A 23,923-nucleotide genomic window follows, 5' to 3' on the forward strand; every position below is an offset into this window, starting at 1 on the left:
GACTACTTTTTTGCATCCTGTTTGACCACTTAAAATGATACTTTTTCACTGTGTTGAAATCAACGTAAACAGAAAATATCTTTGTCCTGTTTAAAATGGTGCTTTCTAAAAATATATTTATTTTTTTCAAAAAATCTTGAGAAGAGAGAATTTTGGGGGGATATTTAAAAGAAACTGCCTGTGTTTCCTTCTATATTCAAGGCAAAACTGTTCATACTGGTCCTGGATAGTATCTTTGTTTTTTGAAATCGGCATTTTTCTAGTAGAATTTTCTTTAAAAGTAAAAATAAATAAATTAAAGGTATGGATTGGCACAGAAGAACATTTTTTTTATTGGTGAGGATGTTTGCAAGGAGACCTAATAAGTCACTTCTATTTATGATTCTGTGAAACAAATAATGTAGATCCCTTATATGGAAGAATTCCTCTTCTGAAGGAACAGAAGGAAGGCAATTGACTCCATTCACATGAGTGTGTTCTGAAGCACATAGTTGGAAAAGGAAATGTGATACCTCAAGTTCACATTTCCATTAGAACACAATGGAAAATAGAGTTCATTATTTCAAGTACTGGATTTATTCAAGCACTACAATGGTCTTAATATATCAACTGTAGATAACATCTGATAAAAGATAAATGATGTAAATCTATTCTTTCTGGGCCAGTTGAAGTATTTTTGCTTGATATTTGTTGCCTACCTGTTCTCTGTGTATTGAATATAATGTTTATTTGCTTAAAAACTAGTGAATTGTAGCAGTGATAGGAGCATCAGCTGTATTTGCTCTTATAGCTATCATTACAGTAGTCTACACACCAAACTTTGAACCTGTCGGATGAGAGCTTAGACTTCTGGACCCATTTTTACCTTAGTGCATGTTAAATTTGAAGGTTTCGTTATACATGGAGCAAAACATGTTGCTCTATAAATAAATGCAAGAGCAGTTGACCTAGTGTAACCTCATTCTAATGCTGCGTAATCCAACATCTTGTTGTCTTAATTAAAAACGAATACATAAGCAACTTGTCTTAATTTTCCCCTGAAAAATCATGGTTTCTGAGCTGAAAGCTGTTTTCAGATGACATATAGAAATTCTTCAGAGTCAAATTTGCTGGTCTGGTAATATTTACGTGTCGTATATGAATAAGTAATTTATACTGGATGCAGCAGTGCTAAAACATGGGTAATTACCTAGATTTTTTTTAAGGTAGTCACCGTCAGTAGTTGCAGATCACTGTTTGAATGAAAAATTTCAGGTTTGTAATAGTGTTTTAAGAGACTTAACCAACTCGATTACAGATTAGGATGAAGAATGTAATCTTCTTTTGTTTAAAGGAATATGCTAGTCGACTGTGAGCAAAACTTGGATTGTATATAAGTGTTCCTAATTGTAGCAGATATTCCCTTTAATTTTAGTGAACTTCTGGTTTGAAAAAACTTGTCATTGATATATAATGCCAGTTTGAAAGCAATCAAAGAGTAGTTCTGTTCCATTTTATTACCTAGGCTGAATGAAATAGAAAAGTAAAACAGTGCAGATAACAGGAACAAAATCTGTATTTTAAACAGTTTCACTATTAGTCTAATACAAGAAAATATTCCATAGAAAAAGTTGTGAGAGAGAGGTATATATACCTACATACAGTTTAAGCAACTCAGTCCCTTGAGTTTTCTTAATGTTCTTTTTTACACATGGTGCTTGCTAATGGAAGTATTTGTATAATTTTTGGAGCTTACCAAGACCACAAACAATTAAAACAAAATAGTATTGATTATTTCAAAAGATTATATGTGCTATTTGCTTATGTACCTATAAGCATAGACTAAGTATGTATTTTTAGACCATGACATTATTGGAGATAGAAAAAACTATTCCTTTCAACTGTTCAGTGGTTCCAAGCACAGTGTTCTGGAACTCCCCTTTGAGCCAGTATTACTGCTGTGACAGCAATAGATTTGAAATCAACAGCATTGATTTCAAGGCTGTCAGAGGTAAAAAAATCTTCTTGCTGTGTTGTTTTACTTGTAAATTATAACACTGGGAAGAAAATTTGCCTTTTTAATTCAATTTGGAAACAAATTAACATATTTTAATTTGATCAGTAACTCTTCCTAGTGGTGGGGTTTTGTTTTATTTTTTAGTAGTGTAGAACCTAGCCCAAGCCAGAGCTCAGCTGCACCTGACAGTAAGGGAAGAGAAGGGGTGGGGGATAGGAGGCTGCTGTGGATCCAACTTTGGCCCCAACCCAGGCTCAGGGCCAGTCAGAGCCACAGCAGCTGCCTGCCCCTTTCTCCCTCCAACCTCTGCCCCTCCACTTTGGATACGGTTGGGAGGGGAGGGAAAAACCTCATCCTAGATTTGACTAAACACAGTATTTTTTCTGTGATTACTGCACTTATAATTTTACTTGTTTCCTCTTACCACATTGCTAGCACAGCACGTTTTAAAATTTATTTCTTTAAAAAATAGAAGCAAATGCTCAAGCCCAGAATTCCTGTCTATTCATAATCTCAAATGCCTCACTCTGGTTTTAAAAAAACAAAACAAAACAAAACAAAAAATTCTCTGCTTTTGATATACTGTAGGTGCATTTAGTCACTGCATGATTTGAAATTAGTCCTGGTCTCAGGCTTCCATTCCATATCCAGAATAACGAAAAAAATGAGGAATTGGCATAAGCAGGCCAACAATGTGTAGAGTTATAACAAAGGAAAATTGCCTTCAGTTGAAAATCCAATGTTCTACATCAATGAGGGTTCTGAATGCAACTCTTATTAAGGTGGCCTTGCAGGTCAGAATTAAGGAAATCCTCCCCGCAGTGCTAGGATGAAAATATTATCTGAAAAGGAAGAAGGAGGTTAGCAATTGAATCAGTTCCTCTACTAATGCAGGCATCCTCTCAAACTCTTCCATATGGTTTGTACCATCAAAATCTCTAACCACATAGTTTCTAGTTTGGTTTCTTAAACCTACTTTCAGACATCTCAAGTGATGGGTCTTCATTGCTTCCCCTAACAAATTACTCCACAACTGAAAATGCTCTTTTACACCAATAATGAGGTTAACATTTGAGTTTTGTTTAATATTTTGCAGCAAGTTAGTTATAAACTTGATCATCCTAGTAAGCCACTATTAGTAATACTAGTTTGTCTGCAAAATAATAGATAAACATGAACATGACTTGCAACATTTCCCTCCCTCACATAAATCTTCTCTGCTACACATAGGGAAAGGCAAGATCTCCTGGTCATGTTTGGCCTTTTAAAAAATAATTAATGTTATGACAAAATTTCAGGTATAACTCGACTTCCTAAGCCTGTGCTTTGTCCACTTGATCACTTACAGTTGTCGTGTATTGCTTTGTAGTTTCTTGTAGTACTACGCCTTTCCAATTTTCACTCCTCTATTGAATGTTTGTACTTCAGATTAATTTATTGGAGAGGTATTCTTGTCTCAGAAGCAGAGGAAAGTAAGAGTTGTAATTGGTATACTTGAGCTTGATCAAAATTAAATATTCAGCAGTGTGGCTCTTGGTTTTATGTAAAAACAAGATACAAATAAGTATTTTATTGGTGACAGTTAATTATTTTAAAAGCACTAGTTTGCCATGTCCTAAGTATCCAAATTACTGACATACTGTTGGAAGACTGCATAAGAGCATGCAGACTGCAGAACTGTCCTTTATGGCTAATATATGGTATTTATATTATTTAGAGAACCTGTACAGTCATGTTCCACTATGAAAATAGCGGAGACCATATATCAGTTTAAGTAAGGCATTGTTAGCTACACTGAATATGTCTAAATTGAAAGTATAGCCTGGGTGAGTAGCCAGCTCTAGGGAAGGATGTGACTTGAATCACTCATCTGTTAAAAGGTTGGTATGCTTCAAATTTAAAACCTAACCCTCTTCAACACAGGATTTAAGTCATGCAACTAGCTTGCTTTAGTTTTATTGACATATGCAGTCACTTCCTACCAAGAAGCATCCATGATCCCTAGGAATACAGCTTTATCATTATTTTTTTAATTCTGTTTTTTAAAGGAAAATTTGCAGAATGTTCAACTTGATGGATCATTGTAGAAGCCCTTCTAAACTTCATGGCTATCTGTTTCTATTTCGCTACATTGCAGGAGCTGAGAGCAGCATAGCTATTATGCAGCTGTAACAAAACTTGCTGAAGTCTAATTTTGTGACTAAATTGCTCTAATTGTTTGGACCAGTGTCCAACCTAAGGGTGCATGAAATACCTGTTTTACAAAATGATGTAGAACAAGATTGTGGCTCAGAATATGTTTGAACTGAGAATAGAGTTCTCCATTACAAAAGATGAACACACAGTTCTAGCTCTTAGATTCCATTAGAGGTGCTGGATAAAAGCAGGGATTAACAACTAAAGGAATTAATGAATAGTGCTGTCATTCTGTAAGACCTCTGGCTTTTCACCATGAAAATGTTTGAGTGAATGATAAGAGCTTTAATTCAGTAGTTTGGTTGACAGAGGGAACTCTTTGTTCTGATACAGTTTTTGGATTCCTACATCTCTTTTTGGAGAAAACTATGTTGTGGACTAAAAATTCTTAGTCCACTATGCTGTGGACTAAAAACTCATTCTAATAGAAGAGGTGGAAACATGTCCCTTTACACTGAAAAGTTTAATTGTGGCAAAAAAAAGTTGTTAACTAACCAGAGGGGAAAAGGGGCATACATTTTCTATTAATTTTTTAGCACATGTACTTTGTGTGTGCCTAAAATTACCTTATTCTTTTTACATATTGGAATTCAAATCTCTTAGGCAAGTACAGATTTTTTGCTTATGATGTGTATAAATTAGGAAGCTCCTTCAAAATGGATATATTATGCAATCTCAAATATCACTTTATAAATACATATTCATTTACATTTGTAAGCAACTGAATATTCAGTTAAAATAATATATTTTTACATAAAGCTAGATTGGCTTAAACCCTAAAACGAGATGGAGATTGGCAAATTATGGTTGCTGGGTCACCATGTTGTGGAATTCCAAGAGTCTAATGCATTCGGTATCTCTTGCTTGCAGATTTTTATTGTGAGATCTGGGCGTTAACTCATTCTGTTGTATGGCTGCATGCTTCTGAGTAAAGTGTGGATTAAATGGTTGTTGTGCAGTTTTAAAGTACCGCAGAAAAAATGCTGAGAGTACCAAGCCAGAAGCTGACAAAGTGAGGGACTTCTGAGTAATTTTCTAGTTTTGACTAGACTTCCTATCCTGTGTTGATAGGGCTGGAGGAAACAGCTACTTAGTCTCTTGGCTTCAGAATTCACTGCACTTGTCCTATCTACATTTCTTTCTCCTGTCCATGTCCATTTTGCTTTTGTTTTTCAAATTAATTTACCCACAATTAAGTAATTAGCAATCCTGCAATAGGGGGAACTAACCTTGTATTTGCTATATTCATACTTTGTGGGCATTTTAGGTCTACTTCATGCCTTATTTAAATTACAAGATCTTTGGATCGTAACACTTCATGCATTCTCTAGAAAGGGGGCGAGGCAGGGGAAAGGGTCTGTGGGTCTGATCTGGCCCTGCACCATTTAGATTGCCTGTGAGCCAGGTGAGAGGCCACCTCTGCTATAAACCAAAGCAGTACCTTGTACAACCCAGTGGTACCTCTGGTTGACAGGGAAGCATCAGTAGGCTGAGAAAGGCATCATCCTCACTATGTGGTTACAAACACAAGGAGGAGAGATACTGTTGAAGGAGAAATACCATCAGAAGTCTTCTGGTTTATGCAAGATATGGGCCAGTATCACTATAAAAATTTCAGTACATTGTTTTAGTGTCATAGAACTGGAACAAAGTTTTGCTCGAAGGCATTGACTAAGATTCAGACTACTACATTTTCAGTAGCAGAAAACATTACTCTTATTTCAAATTAACTAGAGTTTTTAGTTAATTAAACTGGCTGACAATCTATTAAAATAATTTAAATAAAATATGTTATACTAAATTTATACTTTAGCCTATGCTTCATTAAATTCAAATTTCATTCTAAGCTGGTTTATTTTTTAAAAAGCAAGCTTAATTATAATTAAATTAAAATGGACTTTAAATAAAAAAATCAGATTTTTAAAAAAATCATAGACTGTTATCCAACCTGTAATATGGATTACAGTATCTGCCTTTTAAAATTGCATACCATTTCATAGAATAGCTTTCTAAAAAGGCAAACTTAAAAAAAATATGAGTTTGTTATTTCAAACATGAAACTTTTGTAAAGTGTCCTTTTTGTTATAGGCATCCTGTCTGTTTCAGTTACTATGTCATTGGATGTTTTAATAGGATATTTTAAAGAAATCGGAGCATTAAATGTCAGGGGGGGCAGTAAGTGAGTGAGAGTGAAGAGGAAGCAGTACGTTCCACAGGCCCCCCTACACATTACATACATTACACAATTACCTGTTTAATTGCACTATTAATTTAGACTGGCTACACATGAAAATTAACTACAGGGCCTTAAAAAGCTCCGACTAGCTGTAAAGTTAGTGCTGGAAAAATGTATAATAACTTTAAAGCTGAAGAGAAACCAGCTATAATATGCACATGTAGTAGTATCAGCCCCTGCAGCTGGGAGCCTTGTCAGCTCATTGGAGCTCCCAGCTGTGGAGGGCCATGTGCACCCCAAGCCTTGGAGCTCCCAGCTGCTTCTTGCTCCCAACCATGGGGGCACATACCCCACAGCTGGGAGACTGCAGCAGCTGCGGTCTCCCACCTGCAAAGGTGCACTGGCTGCTCCCACATCTGTAGGCCCCATCAGTTGAGGGAGCTCCCAGCTGCAGGAATTTGGTTCTTGCAAGTGCAGGGGGAGCCCGGGGTCAGGTTCCCCCTGCACCAGCAGTAAGGCACAATGGGATCTCATTCACAATCCCATAGTCACACCTCCTGCCATGCACATGTGGCATGACAGGAGGCATGATTATGTGGATTGTGCATTAGATCCTATCCCGCCGTTCATCAGAAGTACTTGGTTTAGCTTGATGCTGCTCAAGTAACTTGTTACACAGTTAAATTCTTCAGTAAGATAAGATATGATTGGAGTTTGCAGTGTGATTAATTGATTTTTGCTTGGCTAGGTTTTTTAGGATTGGATCTTTAAAAAAGAGCTGTTTGTTTTCCTCATTTTTCCCCCCCCCCAAGAATCTGATTTAGTTTCTTGGAACCTACTTTCTTCACTTTGTCTTTTTTATATCCTTCTCAATCAGCCTCCTCGAGATCCTATTTCTTTAGGATTCATGAGGGTTTTTTCTTTCAGATAGAGCTACAATCTGTGCTAGATGTTTTAAGAGGTCTTGAGCTAGAGGTGTAAATGAGGTTTTTTTTAATTTGTCCTTCAAAAGCCACTTCCTGCTTTTACAGTCCACTCAGTTACATATACAGAGGAGAAAACAACCAACCTTTTGTCAACTTGGATGCCCAAACAAGATTAGTTTCTTTTTTTAGATGTAGTTCTTCCATCACTTATATGTGGCATTCCTTTAGAAAAGACCACCCTTCCTGGACTCCCATCTCGCCAATACTCTTATCCTGCAGTCTGTCATTGACTAGACTCCTAAGCACGCTGAAGTTAGCCTTCCTAAAGTCAAGCACTTCCACCCTACTACTTATCTTACCCACCCTATGCCATATGGTGAATTTGACTGGTGGTGGTTACTGTCCCCAAGGTGACCACGAATCTGCAGCTCCCCTACCCGATCCTTCCCTGTAGCCGACACCAAGTCCAGTAAGGCATTCCCCCTAGTGGGACCATATACCTCCTGTGTTAGGTGAAGGTCCTGCACGCAGGTTAAGAACCTATGTGAACGGATTTGGCTGACTGCTCCTCCCAGCAGATGTGAGTAGTTTAGGTCCCCCGTGACAACCACATCCCTAGACTGTACGGCCTCTGAGAGCTGCCTCAAGAATTCCAAGTCTAGCTTTTCCTCTTGGTGTGGTGGTCTGTAGCAGACCACCATCACCAAGTCCCTTTCCCCTCAACCTCCATTTATCCTAACCCACAGTGCCTCAACTTTCTCCTCCTCTGATCCCATTTTGATTAGGGTAGATGTATAATGCTCCTTTACACAGTGAGCAGTCTCACCCCCTTTCCTCCCTACTCTGTCCCTTCTGAACAACCTGTAGCCCTCACTATGTACCACCCAGTCATGGGTAAGGTCCCACCAGGTTTCCATTAGCCCCACTAAATCGAAGTTATTATCTGCAAGCAGAAGTGTGAGTTCTTCCTGTTTGTTCCCCATGCTCCTAGCATTAGTATAGAGACACTTGAGCCCTCCGCATGGTGCCTTTTGTGCCCCCCTGTTCTGATGCCCAGAGGGCCTCTTGGTACTTACCTGGGGTGTACTGCATGTCTCACAGTTTGTACGTTCTAGACTCTCTCCATCTCCTGCCTCCCTGTCCCCTGTCATACTTGTTTTAAAGCCTGATGTAGGAGGTCAGCCAACCTGTAAGAAAAGAGACTCTTGATACGGTCACTCATGATACGGTCTGGACTACTCCTGGCCACATCATTTGTTCCCACATGGATGAGGACCATGGGATAGTTGTCAGAGGGCCGGATGAGGTAAGGAATTCTCACTGTGACATCCCTGATCCTGGCTCTGGGCAGGTAGCAGACCTCACATGCCGTGGGATCCGAACAACAGATGCATCCCTCTGTTCCTCTCAACCAGGAGTCACCCACAACGATGATGTGGCGTCTCTTCTGCTTACCTGGCTGGTCCTCAGTTTGCTCAGTGATGGGGGCAGGCAATGCACCCCTCCAGTGCATTTTCCCCCACCACACACTCCTCCAGTGCAGCCAGGGCCTCATATTTGTTCCCCAGCTGCACTGGGGGATCTGTCTGTGGCAAGAGGTCTGGCTCCTGAGGTGACCATCCTCCACTCACCAGCATCTGTTTCAGGGCATTCCCTCGCACCTTCTCTGCCAGGAGTCTTGTCCTGCTGAGAATGAAAGTAGCCATCAATCTCTTCTTCAGTTGCCCTGATCCCCAACAGCTTGCTCACCTCTGTCTGGAGTTCCCTCACCTGCCCCTCCAGGGCCTCAATCTGAGCACATGTGGGACAGGCGAGGGAACTCCCGGCCCGCCCCCAGGCCTTGGAGGTCCTGCCAGGCAACCCCCGCAGAGGGGGCCAGGGCACTGCTGTCCCATCCCAGGGGCCTGTCTGAGCGGAGGCCTCATAGGAGCTCTAGGCCAGACACAGCAGCAGGGCAGGGGCCCTGACTGCGCTCCGTGTCACCACCCCCATAGTAGCCCCCCTCCTTATTCACTTGCCTGAAGTCTCTGTCAGGACAAAGCTCCCGTGTACTCCTATCCACAACTGGCCTGTGAAGTGCTTCCCTGTTGGCAGTCCCTGTTTGCTGCCTCCCTGGTCACAGGCTCCCTGGTCGCCTGGGGAGTCTCCTTTTATATAGTTACCTTTTACAATATTTTTAAGCAGTGCCTTTCTCAGGATGAGAGCAATTAATGTAATTTGGGATAAACAGAATTGGCACCTACAAGTGCCAGTGTGTCACCTGACAATGAGCAACAGTAGCCTCTCCTGCCCAGTAGCACAGATCTTCATATAAATGGCTATTTCTACTATAGATTTAAAATTTATAAAATCTTAATGTAATCTGGACACATTTATTGTTCATTGTCACAGCTAAAAAAATCTTTTTATAGCTAAAAAAAATTTTTTTTGAAATTGGAACATGGAAAAGAAATGGTGTGTCTTGTGGTTACAAAGGGAGAAGGTTAAAAACTTCAGGTTTAGTGAACTGAGCAGTTCTAGAAGTTAGGGACTTCTGTAGTCTTTCCAGGTCTCATAAACTGAGCAGGCCAAAGCAAGGGTCAGTAGTTGGGTATACTCCAGAGAACTCTGTTGATTATCACATGTTACTTCCCTTCCCCATCTTGGGTCTTTACTGAACCAGTTTTGCAAGAGTTTTAAGAGACACTGCACTTTGAGAAATGTTCACTTTCAGGAAGAAAGAAAAAGCAGAAGTTCCTGCCATCTTAAGATTGTTACAGTGTATTTCACAAGATGTTACAGTGTATTTAGAAAACTTTGTTTGCTTATTTACACTGGTTGAACTGTTCATTGTTGTTTGTGTGGCGCAGCTGAAGACCCCTGCTTGCCATTGTATTATGGCCACCTATGTAAAAGGCTTTGAAATGAAATTTAAGGATCATTTTATCTTTAATAAGACTATTTCAAAGTCTGTGGGTGCTCTAGTTAGGAGCTGAAATATTCGTTGATGTGTTTCCATTTTTCTTTGTGCTGGTAATAAGTAACTTGGTGTGCTTTTGACTAGATCCAGCTCCTAAAGTAAAATGGGATCATGATTTGTGACTGTTAAATGTTACACCTCCTATATAATGCTTCTGTAAAGGTTGCTTTGTAACTTACAGTTTTGTGTGCCCTTAAATGTAATGATTACTAGAAACATTGACAGTATTGGAAGAAAAATTAAGCTACTTATGAAAGCAAAATTCTCAATCTATGCCTTAAACAGTATGCTATATTAGTAACAGTTAAAGATGAAATCCTAAATGTGTTTTTTCCTACAGTAGGTATCTAGGCAATGAAAACATTAGAATGAGAAGTTGGAGCTTTTGAAATTAGACTTTTTCTATGGTTTAGCAGCTTGTACTTGACTCCTTTTAAAGACTATCTGTTTTTGAAGCTTAGCTTTAATAGTAAAGTTAATTTTGCACAAGGCTTTAATGTGCATATAGCAGCACTTCCTAGATGAAGGTTTCTGACATGAAAGTGTGTTGGAGGCAGTAGTTGGGAAGGTTATGCATGTAGGCTGAGAACTGTAGAGTCTTATGGACAATAACACCTAACTGAAACCTAGAAATTGGAGAGGGAAAACACTGAGTACTGGGAAAAGAGATCATAGCTAGCAATTGTGCAACAGTTCCTTTCATCTAACTAACTTCTTTTTTTTTTTTCTTTTAAGAAGGGCATAAGGTGCTTTCTCTTTAGAGCATTGAGATAAATATGGTGCAGTCTATGGCATCTTACAGATATCTGATGTTAGGATACAACTATTTGCCTTTTTATAACGTTACCCATATCCTATAAACTCAAAGTGAACTGTGAAAGAATAGAACATGCAAAATAACTTGTTTTATTTTATCTGCATATTACTTTATTATCAGAATCTAAGTGCATTTTAAATTCCAGTTTTAATAATCAGAAAAGTGACTGTATATATACTTTTTCCTTCTTTTACAGGAATAAACTACCATTCTAAAAGGAAACAATGGAACCAGATGTCATTCGAATGTATTCTTCATCCCCTCCGCCATTAGACAATGGAGCTGATGATGATGGCGATGACGAATTTGGGGAATTTGGTGGATTTTCTGGTAGTACTTCTGGTGTAGGGTTTGCTGACTTCGATGCACCAGACTACAGTAATTCAAAGGAGGAATTTATACCCACTAACCATTTTATGCCACTTCATGAGTATTCTGATAATGTAGGTAGCCTTGCAGCCTTTACCTCTGTCAAAAATGGTAAAGATAAAGACTGCATAGCAGAACTTTCTAGTCCTTCTAAAGAACTCTATGATATATCAGCAACTAGTGCCAGCAAAGAAAAATCTAAGTCTAGAACATCAGGTACTACTTTTGATGAAAGTCTGGAAAATGCAAAGAGAACAGAGGAACAAAGAGAGAATATTGGAAAAACAGAGGCCTTTTCCTCTGAAGGCTTTAGAACTGACATGAAAATTAGAAGCCCGGATCAGGAGATAGGTGCTTGTAATGGTGAGAAACTCCCATGTCTAGAGATTCTAACAAATGGGTTTGCAGCATTGGATACTGTAAATCCCCAGGGAACAGAAGATCTAGACAGCATCAGTGACTCAAAGGGACTAAAAACTGTTAGCACTCATAGCACTGAGTTGAGTTTAGACTCAGTGCCTAGCCCAGCTGAAGATTTTGCAGACTTTGCTACTTTCTCAAACCAAGAAACAAACCACTTAGAAGAAACGGGACATAAAATATGCAATGCTCTTAATGAAAGAGAAGCACTGAATGTTCAGGAAAACAATATAATAAATAGAGTGACTGAAATAATTTCTGTGAAGGAATTGACTTCAGATAGAAGCTGTGAATGTGGAGAGACTTTTATTGAAGATGAGCAGGCTTGCATATCAGAAGTCAGTGTTGTGGTTAATGAAATTGTTAATAATTATGAGCAGGACTCTACAGCACTGGAACATGATGATAGAATTTCCAGCATACCTCAGGCAATTGAGAGCTCAACAGGCACTACTGAAAAGGCAGAAGACAGCGGGAGAAGAAAATGTTGTGACTCTGAAAATGGCAAAGATTTTTCTAGGTCTAAAGATTTTTCAGAAACAGAAAGTATTGACTGTAGTAAGATCCAAAGCTCTTGCCATGATCCTGCAGAAGAAAATTTGCTGGGCAGTTCTGAAGATGTAAAGAATGGTGAAAGCAGCAGTGAATTTGTGTCTTGCAGTGAAACAAATGAAGATGATTTTGGTGACTTTGGCACAGCCAGTGGTACATCTTCTCCTTTTATTATCAGTACTCAAGAATCGGCATTGAATGTGACTTTAGAAGAATCTTCTGAGCGTTCTGCACATTTCAGTGAATCAATTGATGAATTTGGTGATTTTAGGGATACGAGTACTGTTTGTCAACAGCTAACAAAGTTAGATCAATCTGAATTAAGTCAGAGTTCAGATACTTCAGAATGTGGAGTTACCGGTACCCATTCTAGCTTGGACGTCCAATGTACTGCTAAGCTGGCAAATGGTAGCGATAGTGAATTTGGAGACTTTGATTCAGTGCCAAAACCTCAAGATGAGTGTGTTATTTTCCAGGACTCTGACGACTTTGCAGACTTCAGTTCTGCTGGTAGTAATCAAACTGCAGAATGGAATGCTTTTGAAGATGAACAGAAAGAGGGCTGTTCTTGGGCTGCTTTTGGAGATGAGCAAGCTACTGAATCTCATCATAGAAAAGAGACATGGCAATCGCATAGGACAGATACCTCTCTTAGGATTGATAGTTCGGTGACCCACAAGGCAGAAAGTTCTACTTTGACATCTTTCCAAGAAACTGCTAATAGGCAACCTCAAGAATTTGCACCTTCAGTTCAGGTATCTAATATATAAATTAAATAAATTATCCGAAGTATTCTTTGAACTATGTGCATAATATTGTGACATAAGCTTCATAATATATTATATTGACTTGCATACCACATGCACCCTTTTCCCAAAAATCAGCCTCCCAAAACTGGGGTGCATATATTAAGCTGATTTTCTGCCCAGAATAGAAGTACCTTGCTTTGATTCGTGCTCCACAGTACAGCAGCAGTGGCCTTACTATTCAAGCAGCTGAATCTGTTGAATTACTGGTTCATTGTTAACAACAGTGGAGCGAAGAACAATCAGCTCCCCTTCTGAATGCTTTCCACTAATCAAATTAACCTTTCTTTTGGCAATGTTTGCTGTCTGTTAGTTGTTCCTGGTCTCTCTCATACTGCTTCACAGCTCTGGAAACACTTGAGTTCTTTTTCAGAATTGTAGATCCATCCAGGGAGACTAGCCTTCAGTAGCAGTTAGGGTATCAGCTTTAGTTAAGCAAGAAAGAGAAAGCAAGTCAACTGAAAATTGGGCTGCCCCTGCTCTGTGCAAGCATAATTCTGGAAAAATCTATTTTCTCCATTCTGTCCTCCCAAAAACAAGATGCATGTCTTATTTTCTGGCATACCACAGGCCCCCCACATATAAGTAAGAAAGGATACATCTGTGGGTGTTTACAGAAATTGTTCATATAAATAAGATGTGGGTGCATCTCATTTGATATTGAGAAATTTTAATTTTCTTATAAAAGCAAGGGCTTGCTTTTAAGTTAATACTTTTTAAAACTGATTCAGTTGAAAGCTGGTGGGTCTATTGGTCCTTAAATATAGTTTGTTTTCTTAAACAATTTCATAAACAGATGGTATCTTCTTTTGCATTTAAGGTAGATGTTTGATGGTAATTGTAATTCAGAGCTGCTTTTAGAGTAAAAGCTACTGTAGCTGAATGTAGATAGTTATACTTTTAATTCTTCATCACCACCACTACATTATTAGTATTAGTTTAAACCAGGGATGTGAAACATGTCCTTGAGCCATATCTGGCCTGTAGAGGCAAGGCATCTGGCCTGTGGGGCTTCTTAAAGACCGGACCCCACCTCCCCTCCATGGAGCTGTTCTGGTGGCTGTGTTCATCCCTATGGCAGCCAGATACAATGTTTTCTAGGGAGTTAATGCTACTAGTGCCTCCCTCTTCCCCTTTCAGAAATTGCAGTTTCGCAGTGCTGCTGGTGACTAAGATTGACGGCAAGGGAAAAGGGAGAGCAAGCAGCAGCGACATTAGTTCCCTGGGTTTCAGACCTGTGCTGAAACAGTGGCTCAAGCAGCCAGTGATTAACACTGCTTGTGGGTTGTCCGGCCTGCAAGAAACCCAGCTGTCAAAATTCAACCTGTGGGCCCAAATGAGTTTGGTTTAGACTTTCTCCTATCTCCTGGGAATATGAAGTAAGGAAGGATATTAACACTGACAGGTATCTTTGAGAGAGATGGAAAAAGAAAAGGTCCTTATGCCCTTTTGTTCATGCTGTACACATGGAAACTCACAGCCCGATCTCCTTTGTGTTTCACCAGTAGCAAATAAATAGCTGCTGAGAGAAGGATGAGTTGCCTAGAGCTCTCCAGGCTCTGTCGGGAGGAAAAAAAATCTTGATGTTCAGTACTAGGTTCTGTGTAAGTGGCCGTCTCCTGCCTGATATTTATACTTCCTAAATCAAATGAGCAGGTCCATGTAAATTCTCAAAATGCAATTTATATTCAGTAATTGCTAGAAGTCTGGGGAGATGTATTTTTTAAATCAAAAATGGGTTGAATTACTGCCTGAAGCATGCAGTGGAACTCAGCCTACAACCATAGAGCCAAACCAGTTTGGCAGTTAGTTTTAATAGATTCAGTAGCAAGTGGCAACATTCCCTGCCTAGCATTGGGTCCAAGCTATTTCTAGCTTGTCTTCCTGAACCTACAAACAGTTCCAGTGCCTTAGTGCAACTCTTAGTTTTATCTGGCAGCAGGATGAAACTAATAAGACTGTGGTAAGTTTTATTACTTTCTTTTATGAGTGGAACTGACGGATATGTCCTGGAGTTACTGGTGGGAGGGTAGGGGGTATAATTAGAAGCTGGATGTGGGAGAGACTAGTTAAAACCTCTGCAGCCACAACCAAGAAGCTCTGGAAGACAAGAGAATAGCATTCTCTATCCCAGAACAGAAGTTTGGAGTAACTGGCATTGAGGCAGGGTAAGAAAGTCCTTTTTCTCTGTAGCTGCCAACAGGCATGGGTGTCGAGCAAGTTTATTAGATGCTTGATATTACAAGAACTAAGTTTCAAACTGGTTGTGTAAAAACCTGTTAAGAAATACTAGCACCATAACTTCCTAGCAGCTGTGAGGAAGGCAGCAGGGCCTTGACTTTATAGAGCTTTACCAGATTATAGTACTGACATCCTCTTCTTTCACACCCTTTTCTGGGCTCATGATTTTAGTCTTTTAACTTGCTAAATGGCTCGAGGAAAAAGGAAAATGTGGATAGTGTCAATTAAAGGATGTGGGATAGAAACAAAATTGAGAGAACACTGTGTAGATGAGAGGTGTCAACATTTGGTCTGAGGAGGTGGATCATCTGTCCCATTGTCCCCCCATCAGTGGAGGAACGGGCAGAAATAGCTTGTTTGTGGGGTTTGCACTCCCTTGTCAGGCTCAGTGCTGCTCCTGCAGAGGTGCTGGTGTGGTGCCTACTGCAGCTTACTGTTCACATTGTCCAGAGCCGTTGTAACTAGCTGCATACCACTGAGCAGTGGTGTGCTGCAGTAGCTTCCATACCAACACCTCCCTCTGCAGCAATGATGCATGTGGCAGGATTTCTAGCTGTGGCTGTGGTTTGGCCCTGGCAAGAACCAAACCTCTGGTGTCACCATGGACAGAATCCACCACAGCAAGAATGGGTGTGGTATTTGGGCACCTGCAAAGCAGGAAATGTTGCCCACAGCCATTTATTTGACGCTTCTGATGAAGCCATTTTTCTTTGACAGTTTATAAGTGATGTGCGTGAAACTAGAATAGTAGTTATTGGGGGGTCAGGTTTTTTTGGTTTTTGGTTGGGTTTTTTTAACATTCATTTTTTATACAAATTGTTTTTTAATGCTATGCTAAAAAGTGCTTTAAAGTACTATAAAAATAATCACACAGGGAATAAACAGAATGATCTTAAGGTAGTTCTCTACCTTGGCTTTTTAATATTCTGGGTTTTGGGTTTTTTATTAAAACAAATACTAGGTGTTATTTCAGTAGGCCTCTGTGAAGTGGAAAGTATTTGCTTTGGATTTGGATTGGGCGATTCGGTGGGACAGTGATTTGATTCAGTGATTCAAAACACTTTCCTAATTTGATTCGGGCAAATCAGAAGATATTCAGTGCCGAATCTTATTTGGCCATAGTCTATACAGGCAGGCAGTGTCGGTGGGAGCAGCCAGATGAGCCCTGGCTTGAGCCAGCAGCCCCGGGAGAAGCTGTGTCTCGTCCAGCTGCTCCCCCGGTTGACCCCCCCACCAGGGTGAGGCAGGTAGTGCTGGCAGCCCCTGGAGAAGCTGCAGAGGCTGGGAAGAATGATTGGGGAGCTGGGGGATCGAACCGGGAGCTGGAGGAAAGCCCCCGGTTCATTCCCCCAGCCCACCCATGGCTTCTCTTGGGGCTGCCAGCACTGCTTGCCTTGCCCCTGCGGGGGCGCAGCCAGGGGAACAGCCAGACGAGTCACGGCTTCTCCCAGGGCTACTGGCTCAAACCAGGGCTCATCCGGCTGATCCCCCAGCTGTTCTTGCTGGCACTGTCTAGTACCTGCCTGTACAGTCTACGGCCGAATCTCTCTGAATTGATTCGGAGGCTTCTGATTCGATTCGGAGAGATTAATGTGTCTCCTGATTCGATTCGGATTTAGAGATTTGGCCACTGAATTGGATCAAATCGGCTACCAAAGCTTTGCACAGCCCTAATATTCAGCTCTCAGGCATGTTACATGTGCCATTTATCAGTAGCTGGAGTTTCTCTCCAAGCCGAATAAGTTCATAAATCCTTCTACCCCTACTCTTAGTGTGTGTTATGGAGAGGGGACAGGCAGCATGGTTTCTTCTGTAAAAATTTAGTGGAAAGTGTGTATCCATCTAAACATGTGGATCTTATTTGCTGCTACTGTTATAATGGCTTTGGGGTCAGCATGATTTTGGCTTACATTTCAAAACTGGATCTGTGGAGTACTGTACTCTGGGGGGAAATCCAGCTACTGATAATTAATGTGGCGTGTAAAACATGGGTTATATTGTTTCAAAAAAGACAAAAACATTCATTTTACAGAAACATTATGATCATTTTGCTTTAACCTAGAGCAAAGGTACAACCAGGACTTAAGAGAATAGGCTGAAGGTATCTGCTCAGAAAACCTCTGCATTTATCAGAAGGTTCAATATCTGTAATCCTAAGCAGGTTCAAAGTACAGTGCAGGGGGGAGAGAGGAAGGGCACAATATTTCATTAGGTTGCCTGGAATTTTTCAGCTCCTTTATAACTGAATGGTTTTGTGGTTCAGTGTCTGAAGAGGATTTTGTTGCAAGAGGAAACTCAAGTTACACGGCTGTCTGAGGATGTCACTGAAAACTTAAGTATCTTGACACTTCCTTTAAAAAAATCAGTAATAATAAGAAAAATATTAGTCCTCTCACTTCTTAAAACAAAGGCAAACAACCAAACATTGCATGTGAATGTTTTTATTTAAAGTCCTGTTTGTTGTAAATCTCGCAAGTAAACAGTAACATCTTGTTTCACCTGTAAATATCAAATAATAGTTTGGGGGTTTTTGACATGTTGGGCTTTAAAGCATAGGTAGGTCCTATTCTGATCTGACCCTTGGACGGATTGGGCGCTACCCATCCAGCCTGCTGGGGGAAAAAAGTCTAGCTTCACTGGTTCAGATGGAGCATGTCATGGGAGTAGATGGCTTCCTGAGGTCAGTTGTTACCCAGTTAGAAGAACCAATGAGTGTTCAGCTGCAACTGAAGTTGATTTGAAGCCATGCTTCAAACATTTGAAGTGCTGTAAAGGCAAGTGCTCTGAAAACTCAGGCTGTAGGTATGTCAAGTTGGACACCCAAAATCAGTGGACACTTGTGGCAACGTTGGCTTCAGTCTCTATGCATCTCAGTTCTCAGTCTATAAAATGACACTAATGTCTATCGTAAAGATGCACTTTCCAAAATACTTGAATGCTATGATTCCTATAAAAAGGTCCCTGGGAAAATAAGTGAAACTTGGCCCATAGCTGATTATGGTAAGTATGAAGCAAACAAGGCATGGAGATGCTCTGAACTAGAATGAAAAGAAGTATTGAATAGCTAGCCATTTTAGTGAGCACACCTGTCCATTGTGTTGAATGAAGAAGGGGTCTCCTGGAAGAAATGAATAATCATGAAATTTTAAAGCTTTTGTCACAGTGCAGATAGGGGATAAATTAAGATCCAGTTTTGGACACTGCACTTTGAAATATGGGCCAATTGGAGGGAGTCCAGAGGAGGGAAACAAAAATGACTAGTCAGCTTTAAAACATGACTTACAAGCAAAGGTTAGAAAAACTGGGACTGTTTAATTTGGAGAACAAGCGATTAAAGGGGAATTTTGATAAAATGTCAAATACATAAGGGTGATTACAGAGAAGGTAGTGATCAACTTATTTGCCCTGCCCACAAATGACAGGACAAGGAAGGATGCTTTTAAGTTACAACAATGGAAAATTAATTTGGTTGTTAGGAAGAACCAATTATGAGGATAGTAAAACATGAGAAAAGAGCTGGAGGAATCTAAAGTACCTAAAGAGCTGAAGGTATTATTGGGAGTTTCTAAGAGCAAGTTAAACAAACACTTGGATGAGGTGGTTTAGATGGGGATGATCCTGCCATAAGAGTGTGGGGTTGGATTAGATAACCTGAGAATCCCTTCCATCCATATGTTTTCTGTGATTCCATGGTAGAGGGTTTTTAACCCTTCTTAGATTTGACCGTGAAAAACACCAATAGCTTTCACTTCTGGGTTTGCATAAACAAACTTAGAGTTCCAGGGTTTGAATTGCAAATGCTCTACTAGAATATTTAAAAAAAAACAAACAAAAACTTCCCTGAATCTTTTCTGATGAATTCATGAAAACCTAATATGTTTAACAGAACTTTTCCTTAAAAATGCACAAAGCTAAATTTGAGCCTCAAAAAGATAGAATAATTTTCTTGCATATACATGTGGCTTCTCCTGGTTTAGATGCTCTGCTCTTTCTAACTCTTGGATATTTCTGTTCTTGACTCTCCCTAGGGTTCTTGTGTCTATTTTACCCTGGGTGGGGTAGGGGAGGGTGAGGCCAGCACTGGACTGGTCCGAGCAGCCTTACTTGGAATCCTGGCACGCTCCTGGGGCTGCACCAGGGGCTATCCTGCTGCTTAGAGCATGGCTAACAGCTGGAGCATAGCTCCAGGTGGCCAGGCCCCAGTTCTGGGTGGCACATGCTGCCCCCATGTGCGCCATCCTGCTTATTTTTTGTGTGTGGGTTTTTTTGACCCTAGTGTCAAAAAACCCTCCTCACTGCTCCCTTGCAGTGCAGAGAACAGCTGAATGTGTGGTATGTGATACCACAGATGTGTCTGCAGCACCACATACCATACAGCCAGACTCATTGGGACATGGCTGTGGAGGCAAATATACTAATCTTATCATGTCTTCACCTGTGTAAATTGCAGCCTCAGGAGCTTTCCATTTTTATTTCACAAAAATCTGCTTTATTCTGTTGGTTTGGACAAAAATATTTTTGTTAGACTTTTCTCTCTAGAGCAGTGCGTCCATCACAGGAGAAATATTAGTGTTATTTACTTAATCCAGATTTTCTCTCCCTTGGCTTCAGACCATTTGTCCTTCTTCTGTCATCTTCTGAGACTGAGTAATTAATTTCCTTCATTTATCTTGTGGCCTTGACAGTTATTTATAAGCTGATTGTGTCTACACAGATTCTTCTTTTTCCCTTCCTTCTTTAAGTTTAGCATCCTTATTTCTTTTATATAACTCTCTCTCTCTCTCTCTCTCTCTCTTTCTTTCCCCTCCCCACCCCGGGCAGATTAAGTGTACGTCACATAACATCTTCATGCAGTTACTGTATATGCAACCTAAGATATTGACTTTACCTTGACAGTCCTAGTATTTGGTTCCTTAGCTCATATAGGTATTTATCTCTCTGCTTCTGACTATTTTCTGGCTAGTAAATGTCTTTTTTTTAGATTCCAATATGACACTAAGACTTGAGCATGGAGTTTAAGGCAGGCTACTCAGTTGCCTAAAAATGACTTCTATGTTGCTGTTGGAGCTCAGATAAGTAGTCCTTGAAACGCAAGTTGCTAGGTCTGTTCATCACAGAAGCTCTACAGGGGGATGGATGCATTTAGTTGCGCAGGCTTTTAATTTATTATCAGGTGGCAGTAAAAGAGGCTGATGAGTATTTAGTGTAGTGGTTGCATTGAGTCTGTAGATTTATAATGTAAAATTTTTTTTTTAATAGTTACCCATACTTCTGTAGTTTTACGATGCACTATAAAAATAGAAAAAAAAATGTATGTGACCAGGCCAGATCCTGCACTCCTCGACTATGTGAGTAAAAGTACGAAATCAGAGTCCGGTGTTAGGAAGTTGATTACTGCCAATTGTCTTGCCTTTTTTTCCTTTTTTTCTTTTTTTTTAGGTAGAACCGTAAGTACTGTGGAAAGTGGTGGTAGCAACACCTCTAATTGTAATGAGCTGGTACCCGTGTAACATTTATATAATGGGGACCAAAAATCCCTCACAGTATCAACATTTGTAGCATTTTATTTGACATTTCTAAATAAAATGCTTATACATATACAAATATGCTTATAAAGATAAATATTTTATGAGTATTTTGTACACATTTAAAAATATTTAATAAGATATTATGGGGCATATCTACATGTAATATTAATGCACCTGAATAAACTCTGGCACAGTTCACACCAGTTTATTGCTCCTGGGCACAGCATTTACACATGCACCCAGGACAGTAGCATGTTGAGTTAGGGTGGCACAGCCCTGGCTAGCAGGAGGTCTGGTGGGTCAGCTTGCCAGCCCAGAGCTGCTCTGCCTTGGCTGGCTTAGCGTGCTGCGGAGCGGCTGGCTGGAGCACAAGGGTGCTACAGTGTGGGGCTTGCTGGCAGGCAGCCCTGCACGATAGCACTCTTGTGCTGCAGTCAGCCCCAGTCACCGCCTACACATGCGTTGCAGCACACTCTTCCTTTGTAGCTGAAGGCTTTGATGTGGGCGCACGATCTGAGTTTTGAGTAGTTGAAGCAGTTTTAAGTATTGATGTTGGTGCAAAAAGTTTGGGAGTCCCTGGAATGTATAAAACAATGTTGCTCAAACTTTTTTCCTGCCAAACCAGGTGGGCAATGCCTGGTCCGTCCAAGGGCCAGATCTAGCTGCTGGTCCTGATCTGGCACCTGGGGTGGGTGCAACAGACACCGTGTGTGTGTGTGTGCGTGTAGATGGGGGTTGGGGCAGCCCAAGCCCCAAGCTAGCCCTTGAAGGTTGGGGGAAGGGGACATGGCCTAACTCTGACCAGCCACATAGGGCTTAGGGTTTGGGAATTTGGCAGGGGGAAGGGTGGCTGTATTAGTATCCACCATTCCGTATTGATATCCACCATTCCTCCTGCCAAATTTCTTGACTCGTGCTGACTCCAGTGGACCAGATGCCATGGCTGCATTTGGCCTGCAGGCCGGAGGTTGAGCACCCCTGGTATAGAACATATTGCTTATTGAGCTTTTCTCAATCCCAGAAATTAAAACTATTTGTTTTCTCAGTGTCTTGTGGTTTTCCTGGAATATCCTGTCTAACCCAGTTTGAGCATAACTGCTAAGATAACAAATTAATGATTTTAGTGATTCAAGGACCACTATTTTTAAATTGCACTGTTGTCTTAGCGTGTGCACACAACCTCCAGAGTCAGAAATGCATCAAGTCCCACAAAAAGTGGAAGGAAAATGTTCTGTTTAACAAATGTCAACTTAAGAAGTAATAATTCTTCTGTTGTGCAGAAGCATTTGATACACTTTGAGAAACATGGTTGTGATTTTTCTTTTTGCTTGTACAGTAATTTATTCCACAGCCTGCTAATTGTGCACATTTTGAAAAGTAATTCTTCCAGGTGTGGTGTGTGCTTGGCGTGTTGTTTTTTTAAAACAAAAACGGTGACCATAAATTAAGCATAGGGTGTTGTAAAGTGCTATTTTTAGTAATTCCCTTTCCCTTGCCACAGAAGAGTTGTTGATTTTTTTAAATTTTATTTATTTATTTATTTTGGTTATGTTTCCAATTAAAGGAACAAGATCATCTACTCCCTTCAGAGCTATTACCATCACCCCCTTGATATCTAATTAGATAGTATGAGCGTAGGGGGAGAGATTTCTCCCTGGTTCATAGGTCTAGTTTACAGTAGCTTCTACAGTGTATAAATGAAATAACTTTTTACACTTTAAATTTAATCTTAAAAGGGTAAAGTATATTGAAAAAATCTTGACTAAAGAGTTATTGGGATCAGTCACAAGATTTTTCTTCCCTTCAAGTTCATATTTGAATTTTTGGGTTGGGCGCTAGTAGTGCCCTGAGAAAATTCTGTTCTAAAGGACTCAGTCTATTAGTTTGCTACCTAAGGAAACCTGTTCTTAGTCACTAGCACAGTGGGACCGAGAACATTGTTGGACCTTAATCTTTTTACAGACCTAATGCTCTGATACTCTGACAATATAGTCGGGCATGTCTTCTGCCTTCATTGAGTACCAGGCATTTCTGATGGATTGATGGTTTATCTTATTAAATAAACTTCACCAATTTGTAGAACTAATGGAATATAATGGTTAAAATCATGCTTTTTGCATGTAAAAGCACTAAAAGTCTAAAAGGAAAACTGATGTAATACACTACATATAAACATGTTTATAAATTTACAAAAAAGTTTTAAGAAGGTTTAAGTAAAAAAAAAAAACCCAACAAAAACCAAAAAAAACCACTTGACTTGTATTTAGCCAAGAAATAGGAGGCAGACTACCTGTTCCCCAACACTTATCTTGCTAAGCAGATGGGCATTAGGGGGTATGTAGACTTCTTAGACAAAAGGTATGCTGCTACATATGTACTCGCAGATATACTAGGAACAATACTAGCTGTGTAACGAAGGTAAAACGCAGGGCAGCTTGCACATACTTTTTGATAAGAGCCCTTCTTATAACTAAATATTTGAAAATACTTTTATCTCAGACCTTCATGCAAATATCTAATCTAGCCTTGCAAGGCTCCTTCCATTTTCTGAAAGCTGGTTCTCAGCTTCTCTCTGTGCCCGTTGCCCTTGTGGCTATAAAAGAGAGGGGAGTTAGCTTGGCCAGTTAGCTGTTGTTGCCTAGGAGTATACAAAAGCATATCTGGAGCTGCGCAATCCAGATGTGCCCCGAGTCAGCTTCCCGTTCTGCTCTCCTCGGAGCTTCTGCAGCCCAAGACAATGAAGCAGCCAGGAACTATTCTTCTCCTGCCATGCAAGGCAGCAGTGAACAGAAAGGGAGCAGCTGCCACAGGGAAATATGAGTAACTGCTGAGAATGGTGCAGGCTTGCTTCCTTTTACCATGGTGACAGGACTGAGTTAAATGTTTCTTTACTTAAAACACCGTCCCTCCTTCCCCCTTCCCCTCTGACCCCCCCCC

At 40.3% G+C, this 23,923-nt stretch overlaps 1 protein-coding gene across 7 annotated transcripts in view; it reads left to right on the top strand.

The window, feature by feature from the left end:
• The first annotated feature begins 11,266 nt into the window (after positions 1–11,266).
• The window catches only part of AFTPH (aftiphilin), a 42,348-nt gene continuing 29,691 nt past the window's right edge, over positions 11,267–23,923 (top strand). For all 7 annotated transcript variants that reach the window (XR_003091729.1, XM_025191471.1, XM_025191472.1 and 4 more), the window contains exon 1: positions 11,267–13,166. Coding sequence is in view for 6 of the 7 variants with exons in the window: in XM_025191471.1 (XP_025047256.1) it covers positions 11,295–13,166 (1,872 nt within the window). In the remaining variant the exon portion in view is untranslated. The remainder of the gene's footprint in view (positions 13,167–23,923) is intronic.

Source organism: Alligator sinensis, unplaced genomic scaffold, assembly GCF_000455745.1.
Source record: "Alligator sinensis unplaced genomic scaffold, ASM45574v1 scaffold219_2, whole genome shotgun sequence".
In the NCBI taxonomy this organism is placed as follows: Eukaryota; Metazoa; Chordata; order Crocodylia; family Alligatoridae; genus Alligator; species Alligator sinensis.